The sequence below is a fragment of the Eptatretus burgeri genome, chromosome 13 (assembly GCF_056783735.1).
Source record: "Eptatretus burgeri isolate ZD-2024b chromosome 13, Ebu_testis_v1, whole genome shotgun sequence".
Classification (NCBI taxonomy): domain Eukaryota; kingdom Metazoa; phylum Chordata; class Myxini; order Myxiniformes; family Myxinidae; genus Eptatretus; species Eptatretus burgeri.
The window spans coordinates 77,559,122-77,574,467 of record NC_140973.1 but is presented as its reverse complement, the minus strand read 5'-3'; the positions used below and the strand labels follow the sequence as shown (position 1 = coordinate 77,574,467).

The 15,346-nt window shown below is 45.4% G+C and overlaps 1 protein-coding gene across 1 annotated transcript in view; it reads right to left on the bottom strand.

The window, feature by feature from the left end:
• The window catches only part of CERK (ceramide kinase), a 27,855-nt gene extending 12,509 nt beyond the window's left edge, over nucleotides 1-15,346 (bottom strand). The window contains exons 1-6 of the mRNA XM_085853224.1: nucleotides 15,119-15,346; nucleotides 9,678-9,803; nucleotides 9,324-9,449; nucleotides 7,686-7,814; nucleotides 7,494-7,557; nucleotides 4,877-5,016 (exon numbers count right to left, since the gene is read on the bottom strand). Coding sequence (XP_085709350.1) covers nucleotides 4,877-5,016; nucleotides 7,494-7,557; nucleotides 7,686-7,814; nucleotides 9,324-9,449; nucleotides 9,678-9,803; nucleotides 15,119-15,260 — 727 coding nt within the window. The 5' untranslated portion in view covers nucleotides 15,261-15,346. The remainder of the gene's footprint in view (nucleotides 1-4,876; nucleotides 5,017-7,493; nucleotides 7,558-7,685; nucleotides 7,815-9,323; nucleotides 9,450-9,677; nucleotides 9,804-15,118) is intronic.

The following is a 15,346-nucleotide window of genomic DNA, read 5'->3' as shown; positions in this document are numbered from 1 at the left end:
TCTGGCAGGTTCCATGATGCTCCATTCCAGGAGCGACAAATACATCTCGGCATTTCTGATTCTCCCTCACAATTTTCAGACCTATCATTTTTCCTTAGCTCGCAAGAGCACCGACAATGTCACAACCAGTCCATGCACGAAGCCCTGACAGTGCCGAGCACACTACATGCCCTAATGCTGCAACAATTCTTGCGACGTCATTCATCCGAACACGGCGGATGAAAACTTCACTCTTGACGGCACTGCTTAGACTGAGACAGATGATGAAAACATCGGTGTCATCTTCCACCAAAACAGTAACCTGGTAATTCTCTGCAGCAGCATGCTTGTGCATGTAGAAACAGACGAGTGTCAGATTCCACGTCGCTGGATCTGAGAGCCTGGACCTCCTCGCGGTTCTCCCTGGTAAGCTTGAAGCATTTTTCCCTCACATGTGATGGACAATGTTTGGTCACATAGCTTCTCCCTTTTGGTTTCTTCTTGCCATGATTCTATCAGGAGTTTGGTGAGCTTTTTGTTTTGTTTCACTGCACACCATCAAGTGTCTCCAATTTTTTTTTTTTTTTTAAATATACATCTCGTGACCAGGTGTTATTCTGTTGAATGTGACACTCGGCTCACGTGTTCAGCAGATTTGATGGACTGATCCCTGTAGACATCGAAGATCACATCAACACGATCACTTCCCCGAGCAGCACGCAGGGACGACTCGGAGATATGATCAGAGACCTCTTCAAAAGGTACGATGTTCTCCATGCACCTTCTGTACGAAAACCGTAGCATCAATCGGTGTGCACGTGGTTCGGGAACATCGTCCGCAGGGACCACCATACTTTCTAGATTTTCGGCAAGCACAGCTTTGTTGGTTTTCTTCAGAGTTTCGTCAACATTTGCCCGTGACCATGACAACGATCCAAAGGGTAACAAAACACGTCATGCATGTCGAGCTTTCGGTTCTGTGCAATGATCATCATGATGACAAACAACCTCCTTTCCTTTCCGCCTTCAGAACCATTTCCTTGTTTGTGCCCCTTACAGACTTCTCCTCGACTTCACCAAACACTTTCAGGTTCATCTTTTTTGAGTTTGATTTTTTGCCTCGTTTTTTTTTGAGAAAAAGCATTGGGGTTTACAAATTGTGGATGCGAGGATCGTTGGATTAAATTCAGGCGGGAAATTTAAAACGAGCCAAAATGGCCGCTACAGAACCCAACGGTTGCACAAATGGTTAAAATAAGTATCGACATGCTCCTAATAAGATAGCGAACAACATCTGATCAGTGCAAATGAAGATTTCACCACCAGAATTGGCCATGCAGCCATCGTTTTGAATTGCATTAATATTGCTTGAAAATGGTGGCCATTTTTAAGGATGGCCCTCAAATGGCAATAAGCTACTCATTTGAGATGTCCATCATTCGTTTTCTTGGACGTCATACATTAGTGCAAGTAAAAAAAAAAAAAAATCATCGTGGGAATTAGTCCCCCAACTTGATACTCAACTTCAAAATTTTTGCGCCTGACTCGTGGACGACTACTGTGCAGGTTTTGAAAAGGAAGAGGGACAGCAGAAACTGAAACGGCTTCATGTTTCGAAGTCCAAAATCTGAAAGCGTTACCCCCACCTGCGTCAAATCCGCGCCGTTGCGATCGTTTCACGGTGAACACGGACGTGGGGTTGAGCAAGGAGAAACAGGAAGCGACGGCTGAAATAATAAGGCCTATTTCGACTCACCGTGACTTTGTCCTTTGACGTTTTGGACCCAATTATTAATTATTTTCTCCATATTCTCATAATAAAGGTTTGTTGAAAATTTTGATGTGTGTGTATATGAAATGTGTCGACATAGTACGGGACTTCCTACGATCAGAACGCACGGGTGATTGGAAGCTACATCCACAGATTCTCCAAGACGTGCTTCCCTACTTTTCTGCCTCAGGGCACAACTTGTATACCAAGTCAGTGTACCTGTACCTTCAGAAAATGACAAAGCTGCAGGACAGTAACCCATTCGTGTATTCAAAGTTTATGGATGGCTTTCACGTTGTACGAAGGTCGGATCGCTTTTGGGCAGGGCTGTCACCTGATCTTGTGATCGAACAGGTTCTAATGAGAAGCCTTAAAACAACTGGTGGTTTGACAAGACGACGGGGCATGACTGAAACACAACGACTGGTATGGTGCCTGTCCAGACCTGTTTGTGCCGAGGTGAACAATGCCATGCAGCAACTAACCTCGGTCCCCTATTCAACGAGTGAGCAACACAAGGACTTGTCAAAAGCTCGGCAAATGAGAGATATGGATGATACAAATAAACTCATTTCCATCCTCGCTGAAAGAAATCCATTTGAAGACGGCGCCACATTGCACAGTATTGTAACCGGTGTAGCAACCGGGGATGATGTCAATGCGGAACAAGCGGAGCAAGTTGGGAAGAAAATTCGGAATGAAATGGAGAGGCAAGATGTTCAGCAATATGTCTTCAGGAGAAAAAAAAAATCAAGTGATCACTACTGAGTCGAAGTCTACACTCAGAATAACTGGAGAGAAAGTGAATGTTGATCCACAACTGCTCTTTCAGAGACTGGTAATTGCAGGAACACAGGCTGAAAATCTAAAGTATGCCAAAGCTATTTGGGCTACCCGACCACAGGGGGAGCAACATTCTGTACCTCTGAACAGCCAGTATGTTCTTGACGGTGGTGCTTTACGTCACAGGATCCCATGGCAAATCGGAGAAGCCTTTCGGTCAATTTTGGACAGATACGTGACCGATGTGAGGAAGCATTACAGAGAGGCAGTTGTTGTCTTTGATGGCTACACTAGCGGGCCATACACCAAAGCTGGCACTCATCGGAGACAAATTGGAAAGCGCCAAGGCCGAACAGTTCACTTTCAACCACAGGTGATCCTCCTATCAAATAATGCAAATAAGCAGCGATTTCTTAACTTTTTGAGCAACTCCCGAGAAGCAGCAGGTTGTGAAGTTCATCACGCCAGAGGCGACGCCGACAGCAATACAAGTTGGAGGTGATCCTCGTTGGACATGACACGGATCTTCCGGTACTCCTCTGCTGCCATGCAAAGAACTTGGGCCATGATGTCTTCTGGAGACCTGAGCCAAAACAGGGACAGACTGAAAAATTTTCTGAACATCAGATGTGTACGTGAGCACCTTGGCGAGACCGTCTGTGAGAATATTCTATTTGTGCACGGTATTCTCGGATGTGACACTACTTCACGAGTGTTTGGTTTTGGGAAGGGTGTGGCTTTAAACCTGCTACAGAACAGTGAATGCTTTCACGAGCAGGCTGTGGTTTTTAATAATTCTGCACCCAGTAAGAAGGAGATAATCCAGGCAGGACAGAAAGCTATGCTTTGTTTACACAAGACAAAGTCCAATGACGGTCTAGATTTGCTAAGATACCACAGATTCCAAGAACTAGTCACGACGAGCAAAAATGTGGTGCAATACCCAAAGGTATTGGCTCCAAGTTCAGGAGCAATGAAGTACCACAGTTCCCGTGTCTATCACCAAGTGCAGGAGTGGAAGGGCATGAACTTGCAGTCAGAGGACTGGGGCTGGGAAGTTGTTGAAGGGAAGATGCTTCCTCTAATGACACATTTGGATGTGGCACCCAAAGCACTGTTAGAGGTCATAAGATGCAAATGCAAGACGGTGCGGAAAACGTTGTGGATGCAGAGGACTTGATCTGGAATGCACACCGGCTTGCAGTGAATGCAGAGGCATCTGTGAGAATATGAAAACCGAGAACTCCGATGACAATGCAGAGGATGACGCGTACAATTTGACGTGAACTGCATATTGTCATCATCAACTTACAGTGGAAGAGTACCAAATTTGGTAATATTTTTCAGACTAGGGGTGGCATCTCCCCACAGTTGATGAACTCTGGATGTTAATATGATTCCCTATGAGCTCTTTGGTAATTGAAGTGATTATTGAACGAATGCGAAACAAATCTAGTCTTGGTAACCCTGTATCAGTGCCCATGGGGGGGGGCTGGGGGGGCTGGATTGGGGCTCCCTTAGCCACAGGCTGCTGTTTCAGTCATTCTTATTCATTAAGACTGTAAAGGGACATTATCAGAGTATCATAAGAAGCAAAGTAAATCCAGCTGTAATCATATTTGTGGTCACTATTCTTTGCAACCTAATTTCGCCAGGTCCCAAATTACCAATTTCTCGGGACCCCCCAAAAATGATGTTCCACCAAATATTTTGCATTAGATTGTTAACCTCCGCCATCGAAGATCGGAGGTTACTGTTTTCACCCCTTTCTGTTTGTTTGTTTGTTTGTTTGTTTGTGAACAGTATTGCGGAAAAACTCCTCAACGGATTTCGACGAAACTTGGTGGGGGATTAGGTATGGTCCAAGGATCATGCCATTAGATTTTGGACTCGGTCCAAAATCCAATGTGGCCGCTATGGCGGCCATTTAAAAAAAAATATTTGAATTTTTTTTTTTTGCATTTCTACATGTTTTAAGTGATTTCCAACCCCCCCCCCCAAAAAAAAAAATGTTGGAGAAAAGAACTATAACTCTGTCAGCACTGTTGACATCATATTTAATGGATAAGATATAAGGTTCACTTGAGTGACCCAGCAGTATTGGCGGCGGAGGTTTTGCACTCTCCCGAGTGCTCCCCCTCTAGTTTTATATGTTATTTACCATGTTTGTCATAAGATATATTTGTCATGTCATAAGTCACCACAGGTTTAATTTCTATTCCAATTTGTCCTAGGTCAAACCCTATTTTGACTTGACTAGATAGATAAACGTCCAAAGCAGGTTCCCTTGTAGATGGGCATTCCCTTTTCAGTGTAATACAGTTACCACATGCTGTACCTTACCTGCTGGAATGATCCCAACACGCAGGGTGGCAGGTTTCAGTTGGCCTTCCGTCTCACCAACGCCAACACGGTTTTGAGCTTTTTCAATCACCCCGTGCATGACCTCGTTGAACGTTCCATCACCACCAACACTCAAAATGCTGCACATACAAACACGAAACTCTCACAACACCGCACACAACGTGGAACGGCACTCGGTGGAGCGCATACCTCCGCCAGGCTGAACAGTTTACGTTTTGTATCCCACTGATAGGCCGGATCTGAACCAAAATCGAATCGGCTTGTTCTTGTCACCTATCAAACTCATCCACAATTTTTATAGATAGCATGATATATATACATAGTTTTTGGCCCTATAAATTTCAGAAATTATGCCTATGTTGACCTTTTGACCTCAAAAATAATTGGTGGTTGAATTCAGTGACCTGATATATGCAAATCCTGTTCAAATTTCAAGTCAATCGGATGAAAATTATAGAGGATTTTAGAAACTCCACCCAAGTTGTTGACCTTGCACCGACCATCAATCGACCATCACAAGGACGGAACGTACAATCTCCGATAGTTTCAGAATGATCAGCTGAGCAGTTTGGGCTGCAGGTGAGCGGCCAAACAAACGAACCGAACCGATCAACACTATAAAAAATTTGCCAAGTAACAAACAAACAGACAGACAGACATGGCTCCTTTTATAATATAGATGTATAGGAAGTGGACCAAAAAATGGAAACATCAATGTAAAGTCACTTAATTGGGTGTTGGGCCACCACGCGCGGCCAGTACGGCCTGTATGCACCGCGGCATAGAGTCCACATGCGTCTGCAATACCGCAGGAGGGATGTGACACCATTCTTCCATTCTGAGAAAAATCAATCAACACAAACCTGTTTGATGGAGATGAAAACGTCGTCTCAGGCGGCATTCCAGAATATCCCATAAATGTTTGATTGGGTTCATATCCAGTGACTGAGAAGGCCTTGACATATGGATAACAGTGTCATGCTCATAAAACCAATGGGTGACCACACGTGCTCTGTGGATAGAGGTATTGTCATCCTGGAAGACACCCCTCCTGACACGAAAGAAATGCTGCAACATGGAGAGAGATGATCACTCAGTACCTTCAAGTTGAGACTGGCATTGACCTTGCCTTCTCAGGGAATGACTGCACCCAAACCATGCCAGAAAAAATGCACTCACAACATCACAGAACCACGAGAATCCTTCACTGTTGGAATCAAGAACTCGGGGTTGTCGAGTTCTTTCGGTTGGCACCACACGTGCATTCCTCCGTTTGTCGAGAACATGGTGAAGGACGATTCGTCTGACCATATCACATTTCTCCACTGCTCAGTGGTCCATTGCGTGTGGTCTTTGCACACTCGACTCACAAACGTGCATTGCAAGTTGTAAGGAGTGGTTGTGCACTGCAAACCAACTATGGTATCCCGCTCTGTTGACTTGTCGGCGGACCGTTTTTTTTTTTTTTATGAAACTGGCTGCTCGTGCCCCAGGTTGAAATTTACAGTCAATTGATCTGCAGTTGCTCGCCTACTTTGCCTTGAACCTCAAATTAATGCACGGATATCACGATCCTAGAACTTGCGCTTCTGCTCACTGTTGCCTTTTGCCGATGATGTCTTTCCCTCGGAGTTCCATGCCCACATTACCTTGGACACCGTTGCTCGTGAAACATCAGCAAGTTGAGCTTTGTCACTGGAGCTCCTACCAAATGCGCCCCAACAATCACCCCTCTTTCAGTCACCGAGGTCTCCTCTTGCAGCCATGATAGCCACAATTTTCGGCAACCAGGCCTGTGTAGCATTTTTATACATACATATGACCCTAAACATTCTGGGATGTTACTTGCTGTGTGGAATTTGCACGGGCCACACTTGTGTGGAAGCTGTTGCTTTCAATATACCTGGTGTCCCTCATTTACCCAGGTGTTTCCATTTTTTTTTGTCCACTACCTGTATATTTGTTCTTGTCAGCCAAGCACCTTAGCCTCCATTATAACACTTTTTCAGGTTTTGTTTCATGTAGAGTGAGTTATAGGATAAGTTATGGGGGTTCAGCTCGTCAGCCATGAACCTAACCCCCATTTTCCCCATAGGCCCTTTGCTTCACAATCTGCAGCACTTCCCAGGAATGTAACTCCCACGAATGGTGAAGGTTTACTATACTCAGTGCTGCATGACAATTAGTGAACACTCATAACGCACTCAAGGCTGCACCCCCCCCCCCAAAACAAATTAACGCACAATGCTGCACGCATCAACAAATCAACACTCACAAGGGTGCACCGACATTAAAGAAAGCCGACACGTGAAATGATAATTGCAAACAAACTAACAGTCACAATAATGCACAAGCGTACGACATATGAGCCGAACCCTCCTCCCCCCCCCCCCCAATATGACAGGCACAAACAAACCGCATTGCCAAGCACCAGTGGAACGGAGGCATCATGGCCAATTGGTGTTCTAACTTCAACAGAATTCTCAAAATTAACAATTTAATTCCAATGGGACAGCGACACAAGCAACGCGGTGGAACGAGTGGATGAGTAGGAAAACAAAACGCCGAGACAAAGTAAATCAGCGACGTCACCGACCCATCAAATGCTTCCGTGTTGTTGTTCAGGATGTAGTCCTTTGCATGATTAGCTTGTTTCGTCACTGCCGGCACACGTGCGCAGAGTCATTAAAAGTCCATCAAAATTACAACCTGGTGACCAAAGGTGGTATCGAGTTAATGTGGTTATCAGATTGCACAACTCCCCCCCCAAAAAAGGATTATGTCATACCGACAACGTGAGTGTTAATGCTGGCGAGCTTAAATATGGGCTCGACGTGGCAGCGGTAAATTTCCTCCCCACGACACCGTCCACCCACGGGGTTGATGAACACCAAGAGGCGTTGTGGTCGAACGTTATCTGCAGCACAAGTCAGGCTTGTCAGTAAAAGCTTAAATTACCTCTGCATATCTATTTGACATGGCAGTGGAGGCTACGGAGAAGAACAAAATAATCTACAGTGAAGAAACAAGCAATTCCGATCAGTGTGTACATGTTGTAGTGAATCGACTGATGATGACATGAGAAACATCATACTCTAGATAAGTCATCTTCACAATTGTTGATAGCATTTTGAAGGCATTTATGGCAGATTATGATGGGGTGTTTCACATTTGTGTATCGTCGGCCACACATCAGGGGCCGCGCTTTAGGCCAACAGGGGCCGCCAGTGGCTCACGGGCCGTGCAATGAAGAATAGGGCTCTCGAGCGTTGGTGCTGCCGAAGCAGTTTCTTGGCCCGTGTTATGTTGGGTGTTTTGCCATTGCCTTCCCAGCAGTCGGTCAGGGCAGGAATTTGGAATTTGTACTTTGACCAAGGTGCTGGTGATAGCTCGCCGACTCTTAGCGAAGGACACCTTGGAATCTTTAATGCAGAGAGGACACCCGGCTTAACGGCCATCACTGGGACAGCACACACATTGATGAATCTCCCTGGAAAATACCAGGATAGTAGTTTATAGATGGGTCTTCTTCTCTTCCCTTCATAAGGGGTGAGGTTCCTAATAAACTATTGATATTAAACAACCATTAACCAGTCCTGTGCCATATGGGGTTGGGAAAATAAAAAAAAATAAAAAATGAAATGAAATCACGAACAGGAAAAACCATCAAGAAATCAACTAAAATATCTCACAAAATCTTCCAATTACTGGTAGCCTGGGACCACTGACGATCAAATAAGACGATCTCGGTTCCGAGCGTGACCAGACTCGTTGCACTTACCTTGGGGGCTTGGATAAACTAAATAAATAAATAAATAACAATTTCAATAAAACTCTGCAGTTTACTTGATTCTGAACACAGAGTTAATCCTATCTTTGTCAATAGGCCTAGAGGAAGAAAGGAGGGTGGGAGGTGTCTTCGCCTTCCCACGGGGTCTCCAAAGACCCTAAAAAAAAAAAACAGATGCATTTGACCAGATTGCCTCTCAATTTGATCCAACAGCCAAATTGCAAGGGGTTATCAAAGTTGCGACACTTTCGGGCAAATTGGAAGCGTCGCTAGTGGACGAACAAATCACGGCGTGATGCTATTGGACACAAAGAAAATGGATGTGCAGTACTCGAGACGTTTAAACATGCAACCAGACATTATGGTATCTCTCGTCATAAAGCAATGCAAAGGGAAATTTTGCAAGCAAGGATTTTCAAGTTACTTTAATTCCATTTCGATTCGAGTTTGTTTCGCTCGATTTAGTTAAGCCCCATTTGGACATGATCAAAGTTACACGTCCGATAGGTACGTCGCACATGCGCTGTGGACCTCAGCCGCTAAGTAACGATACGCTCTGGAATGGCACAGGGATAGGAGCATCTCGAGTCGCTCACGTTGGCAAGTTGGAAAGAAACGAGTCGTTTACCGACGCACCTTGCATGGCGACGTGCTTGTTGAGAGTCTGAATCCATCTGTGGCAGGGTACACCCTCATCGTCGCTCCAGAAGGTGACGTGCTGAAGAGCCCATCGCTTCCCAGGTCGACGTTCAACATGGTACACTGCAAGGTTTGTAGAGTCGTACCAATGTCAGGACTTGTATTCCTGCTCCACAATGGTGATACCAAAGTAAAGTAGAGACAGTGCAGCTTCCACCAAAGATGCAGGTTCTTATCCAAGTCCTACTCCGACAAGCTACAATGATCAAGGAACGTCAATCGTCTAACCTTCAAACCATATCCGAATGAAGGAATGATTTGCAAATGATGTACAAACGCAGGACTCTGTACCTGTGAAGGCCTCGCACTGTGAGGGCACCGAGAGCGCGTAACACTCATCCTTCGATTCACCGCTCCCTTTAACCCGCTTCTTCACTGCCACCACCTCCTCCAACGGCACCACAGTACCTGGCAAACCTGGAACACCGGGAAAGCCATGTCACTGCCAATACAACCAAGAAGCGAATAATGACAGCGTTGGCCTGCGAGGGGAACCCCACATACCATATGTTTGTCCATCGTCGACTAAAGTCTTCATACTGAATGAAAACATATTGTACGTCGATACGTACTAATGTCTTTCTCCTGCGTGTAATTAATTTACAAAATCCTCGATGACCAAAAAAAAAAAAACCCAAAAATTTGTACAAGAAACTTCCACTGCCATTCCATGCAAACGATAACTTGTAATTGTGCCACTCAAACTGTAATCAGGTAACACGGGAAGGTGTGCAGTGAATGGAACGAATGAGGAATTGTTACGCATCCCTGCATTTCCACAGAAATGGTACTTCTAATGGACCGTTATCCATATTGTCTTTTCTCAATGAGAAGCACGAGCCAAGTGACGAGGACACCGAAGGTCCTTCGGGAGTGCTGCCCCGTCGTCGGCTGATAGCTTTATCCCACAACCACCCCTGCTCATTTGAATACAGTTACTCTCAATAGTTCTCTCCCGTCCCTCTCCTTTGTGCCGCTCATCCACTCCTATGCAATGCCCGTCTTCCCGTGTCGAGCCATGCCTGTGCGCGAGGGCACGGGTCCTTACGGACCGCGTGCCGTCACAATGGATTTGACGAAGTCGATTGTGCAATCTCTCTGTTTTGACACAGTGATTGAATTTAGACGAGTAACCATTTACATTATTGGCTGCAAGAGAGATTGAGCTTCCACGTCCGATTTGGGTTCAATTCCCAACGCGACGATAAACGTAGCACAGTGCAGCAAAGGACATTTCGCACGCTTTTAATAGACGATGAAAGCGTGCCTTAATGGATACAAGACGCTGTTGGCCAAGTATAAATTCTGTTTCCAAAAAAAAACCAATAATATTCTGCCTCTTCGAGCCCATCCTCCTGATTGTTCCAAGGAAGCCTCGCTCAGCTTGAAAGTCTCCACCTCTTCTCTTCAGGCCTTGGGTCCGCGTTCCATCTAGTTGGGGACAAAGTGATCATCCATACCGGGGAGTCTGCATTCATTAAAACATGTTCTGAATGTTTGTTAGCGCCAAAGTGCCTGACACGAACTTTAACACCCACCAATGTGCACTGTGTTTTTAAAAACGATAAATGTTTATGACTTTCTACAACTGTCACAAGGAATGGAGATGCAGGAGGAGGGCATTCGGCCCATCGTGCCTGCGCCACATCGACACCAGACCAATTTATATTAAATAAATAAAAAAGAGGACCGCCTGTCCTGAAGCTCGCCGACATCAGGAGCAACAGACACTCAAACCTCCCGCAGACCCCCTCTGACCCTAAACTTTTTAATGCCGTGAATAAATTTTGGTACATCAAGGGTGATGAAGGTTGTTGTCAAGTTTCATCAAAATTGTGTGTGTAGTTTTGGAGAAGAGAGCAAATACTAATTTGGGAAGTCGGGTCGCCGTATCCTAGCCGCAGAGCAAATGTGACTCATGCTTTCAGCTCACCTGAATAAAGTCCAGGTGAGCTAAAAATGAAAATGCAAAATGTTTTTTCTTTGTTTGTTTGTGATTTTTGAAGTTTTTTTTTTCTGTAGTTTTTTCTTTGTTGGGTGAGGAGGGAGGGGAGGTGGGCAAAGGCGGTTCTTGGGTGAGAAACACAGCATCAACCACACAACGCCCCTTGATGAGACCCCCACCAACAGCACTCCGTACACATGCACACAATCACTCATCAATGCTCAAACTACCTAAAAATCCTGCCAACATTCCTATACCCCTCTACCACCATCACTTCCAGGTACATATCTAATTTAAACTTATCTCCTGTTTCTGCTGCCACTGCCTTTCCAGGGAGACCATTCCATGCATTAACTACTCTCTGAGTAAAGGTCCCCTGTCTCACTACCGTCTTTACTCTCCTCTTCTTTACTCTCAGGCTATGGCCCCTCGTCCTATCACAGTCTACTCTGTTGAATAATTCTTCTTCACTTATATTACTTTACCTTTCATCATCTTAAACATCTCCATCATATCTCCTCGTAACCACCTCCTTTCTCGTTAATAAAGCCCCGTCTCCTTCAGCCGCTCCTCATATCTGAGTCTAGCTCGGCCCGGAATCAATCTAGTAGCCCTGTGCTGAACCCTCTCTCTGGCATCTATGTCCTTCCTGAGTTGTGGTGACCAAAACCACACACAATATTCTAGATGTGGCCCTCACTAAATTCCTGTACAATGTTAACACCTCTTTTGATTTATAAATGATCCCCCTCCGAATACAACCTTAAACCCTGTTTGTTTTACCTGTACCTGTCTGACATTGTGATGCCTGCTTACCTCCTTATCTGTTACCACCCCCAGATCCTTCTCCTGTGTGACACGCTCCATTATTACCCCTTACATCCTGTAATCTCTATTTTCATTGTTCTTTCCCATCCCCAACACCTTACACTTGTTCAGGTTAAACTCCATCCACCAATCTTTTGCCCAATCTATGCAAGTATCAATACTTTCCTGTATCTGATCACCACCTTCTCCACTATCCACTTAACCTCCAAGCTTTGTGTCATCTGCAAATTTGGAAATCTTACTCTTCACCCCACTATCCAAATCGTTGATGTAAATAATGAATAGTAATGGTCTGAGTACTGATCCCTGAGGTACTCCACTTCACTACTTACATCCTCCCAGCAAGACATCCTCCTTCTCACAGCCACTCTTTGCTTCCGAGTACTAATCCAGTTTGCAATCCATTTAGTTACCTGACCAGCCACTCCACAAGCCCTCACTTTGGCTCACAACCTCCGATGTGGAACCTTATCAAATACCTTCTTAAAGTCTAGATATACTACATCCACTGCCTTTCCCTCATCCACCCAATCAGACACTGCATCATTGAACTCTAAAAGATTTGTTAAACAGAAACTACCTTTGGTAAACCCATGCTGACTATCTTTGATTAGTTTGTATTTGTTTAAATGGCTCCTCATCTGGTCCTTAGTTACCTGCTCAGTCACCTCCATCAATACTCTCAGGTGCATATTATCTGGACCAGAAGCCTTATCTACTCTTAGATTACCGAGCTGTTCCTTTACTTCCTCCACTCCAACCTGGATCCTCTGTAAAAGCCCTTCCTCACCTCCTCCATAAATACTCTCAGCTATTGGTAATTCTCCTGACTGTTCTTGTGTAAAAGTTGAAGTAAAATACCTGTTTAATAAGCCTGCCATCTCACTTTCATCACTAACCACTCTCCCGGTGCTATTCCGCAAGGGGCCCACACTGGTCCTAACCTGTTCTTTTCCCCTGATTTAGTTAAAGAAAGCCTTGTTATTATGTTTAATATTCTTCCCCATGTCCTTCTCATCCTCTCTTTTGGCTTGTCGAGTTATTTTCTTTACTTGCCTCTGTTTACTCAGATAGTGATATAAATCTAACTCCAGTCCTGTTATTTTAAACCTAATAAATACCTTCGTCTTCTCCTTACTAGCATTCCTTATCTCACTGCTCAACCACCCTGGTCTCTTTATGCTTCTAGTTTTACACCTCATTGTAATGTACTTACTCTGCACTCTACACATTTGGTCCTTGAAGGTTTCCCATTTTTCTGATGCTGATTGTCCTGTTGTTGCAGTCTCCCAACTCTCTCCTCATACCCTCAAGGTTTGCCTTCCTGAAATCTAATTTCCTTTCCCGACTATCCTGAACTCTAACCCTCAACAGAATCTTTGTACACACAATGTTATGGTCATGTGCTCCTAAATGCTCCCCAACCTCCACCTCCTCCACCATATTGGGATCGTTACTTAAAAGGAGGTCTAACACTGCACTCCCCCTCGTGGGCTTATCTACAAACTGGGTTAAAAAGCAATCTTGGACTAAATCCAGGAGATCCTCATCTGTTCTGCCCTTTCCCTGTTCCTGGACCCAATCTATCCCTGGCAAGTTAAAATCCCCCATAATCAATACTCTTCCCTTTCCACATGCCCTTTTTAATTCTTCATGTATTCCTCCTCCTTCCTCCTCTTCCTTCCCACCCAGAGCCCTATAAAAGCATCCTACCAGTACCTTACTGTTTCTACAATCTCGAATCTCTACACACACAGAATCCTCTCCATCAATTCCTTCCTTAACGTCACCCCTTTCTCTTGATGCAATGATGTCCTTTACGCAGATTACTACTCCTCCTACTCTTCTCTCCTTCCCATCACACCGATACACCTTGTAGCCTTCTAATCCTGTCCTCCAGTTACTGTCCTCCTTAAACCACGTCTCACTCACTGCAACTAAATCGTACTCCTCGTTATCCAATGTGGCTTCAAGCTCTTCCTCCTACCTTTGGTAAACAGGTTGGATGTTATCGTGTTGTGAAGTACAACGTACAAAGTCCGTAAAACAATAAAACCCAGAAAGTTGTCCAATCCTACCGCCATAAAACCAGAGAAACACCAGCTCCCTTCAGGAGCAATCTACACCACCGTCCTTGGTCACGTGACCCTCCGCAAGGAGGGCGATGCGACACCGGTGACTTCCGTTACCCCCGCGCGGGTAATGCAAAGTTGGGTCAACCAATCGGCTCACTCCGTCCATCAATTTACGATCGAGGAACTCGTCAATTTCAATTCCACGTTGTATTTTCGAACACGGACGCGCAGGTTTCGCCGTACTTTGGCTCTCAATATGGCAAATGGTACGGAATCTCGCGCGCGCCGCTCGGTACAGCAATCGTTTCAGCCTGGCAGTCAAACAAAACGGAAAAATCAATCCAAAAACAGTAACCTCTACCGTTTAGAGTGACGTCATAAAGGACGCAAACGACGGACAAGAGCAACAAATGTAACAACGACGTTAGATAGGGCGGTGTACAAGACGGTGCATCAACGGCGGTGAACTTTTGGGCCAATGAGAGAGGTTTTTTTGTTTAATACAGTTTGGTCTTCACACGAGGATCCAGAAACCCACATGAAGATCACCTGTCGCGGTGTTCTACACCTGTGAACATATTCATCCACTCTACCTGTCCGAACAGGGCGACTTGTCTCCATCCAAGATAAACCACACAAAACGAACGAACCCACGTGGTTTCCGTACCATGGGTCGTTCCCTTTGTTGTCGTTCCCTTTGTTGTCGTTCCCTTTGGTGTCGTTCCCTTTGGTGTCGTTCCCTTTGTTGTCACAAACGAGCGTTGCCGTGCACCCCGTTGCCGTGCACCCCGTTGCCGTGCACCACGTTCATGTACGCACGCCGCCCCAACCGCCGATACCTTCGGACTCAGGGTCACTGTCACACCTGTGTTTCCTTGACTCACCTTTGTCTCCAAGCGAGCGAGGCTCTCCGCGCTCACCTCCCTTCGTCAGCGCTTCATTCCACCGGAGCTGCAATGAGGTGAGAGTGACCACGAAACGCCGCTTGTTTACCTGGAGGAATGAGGTGAGCACGTCGCTCCCCATACTTTGGTACTTTGGTACTGTGTCCCTTACGTTAAACGTCACCCGCGATCGAGAGGGCGGGACGTTTCAACCAGGAAATCCTAATA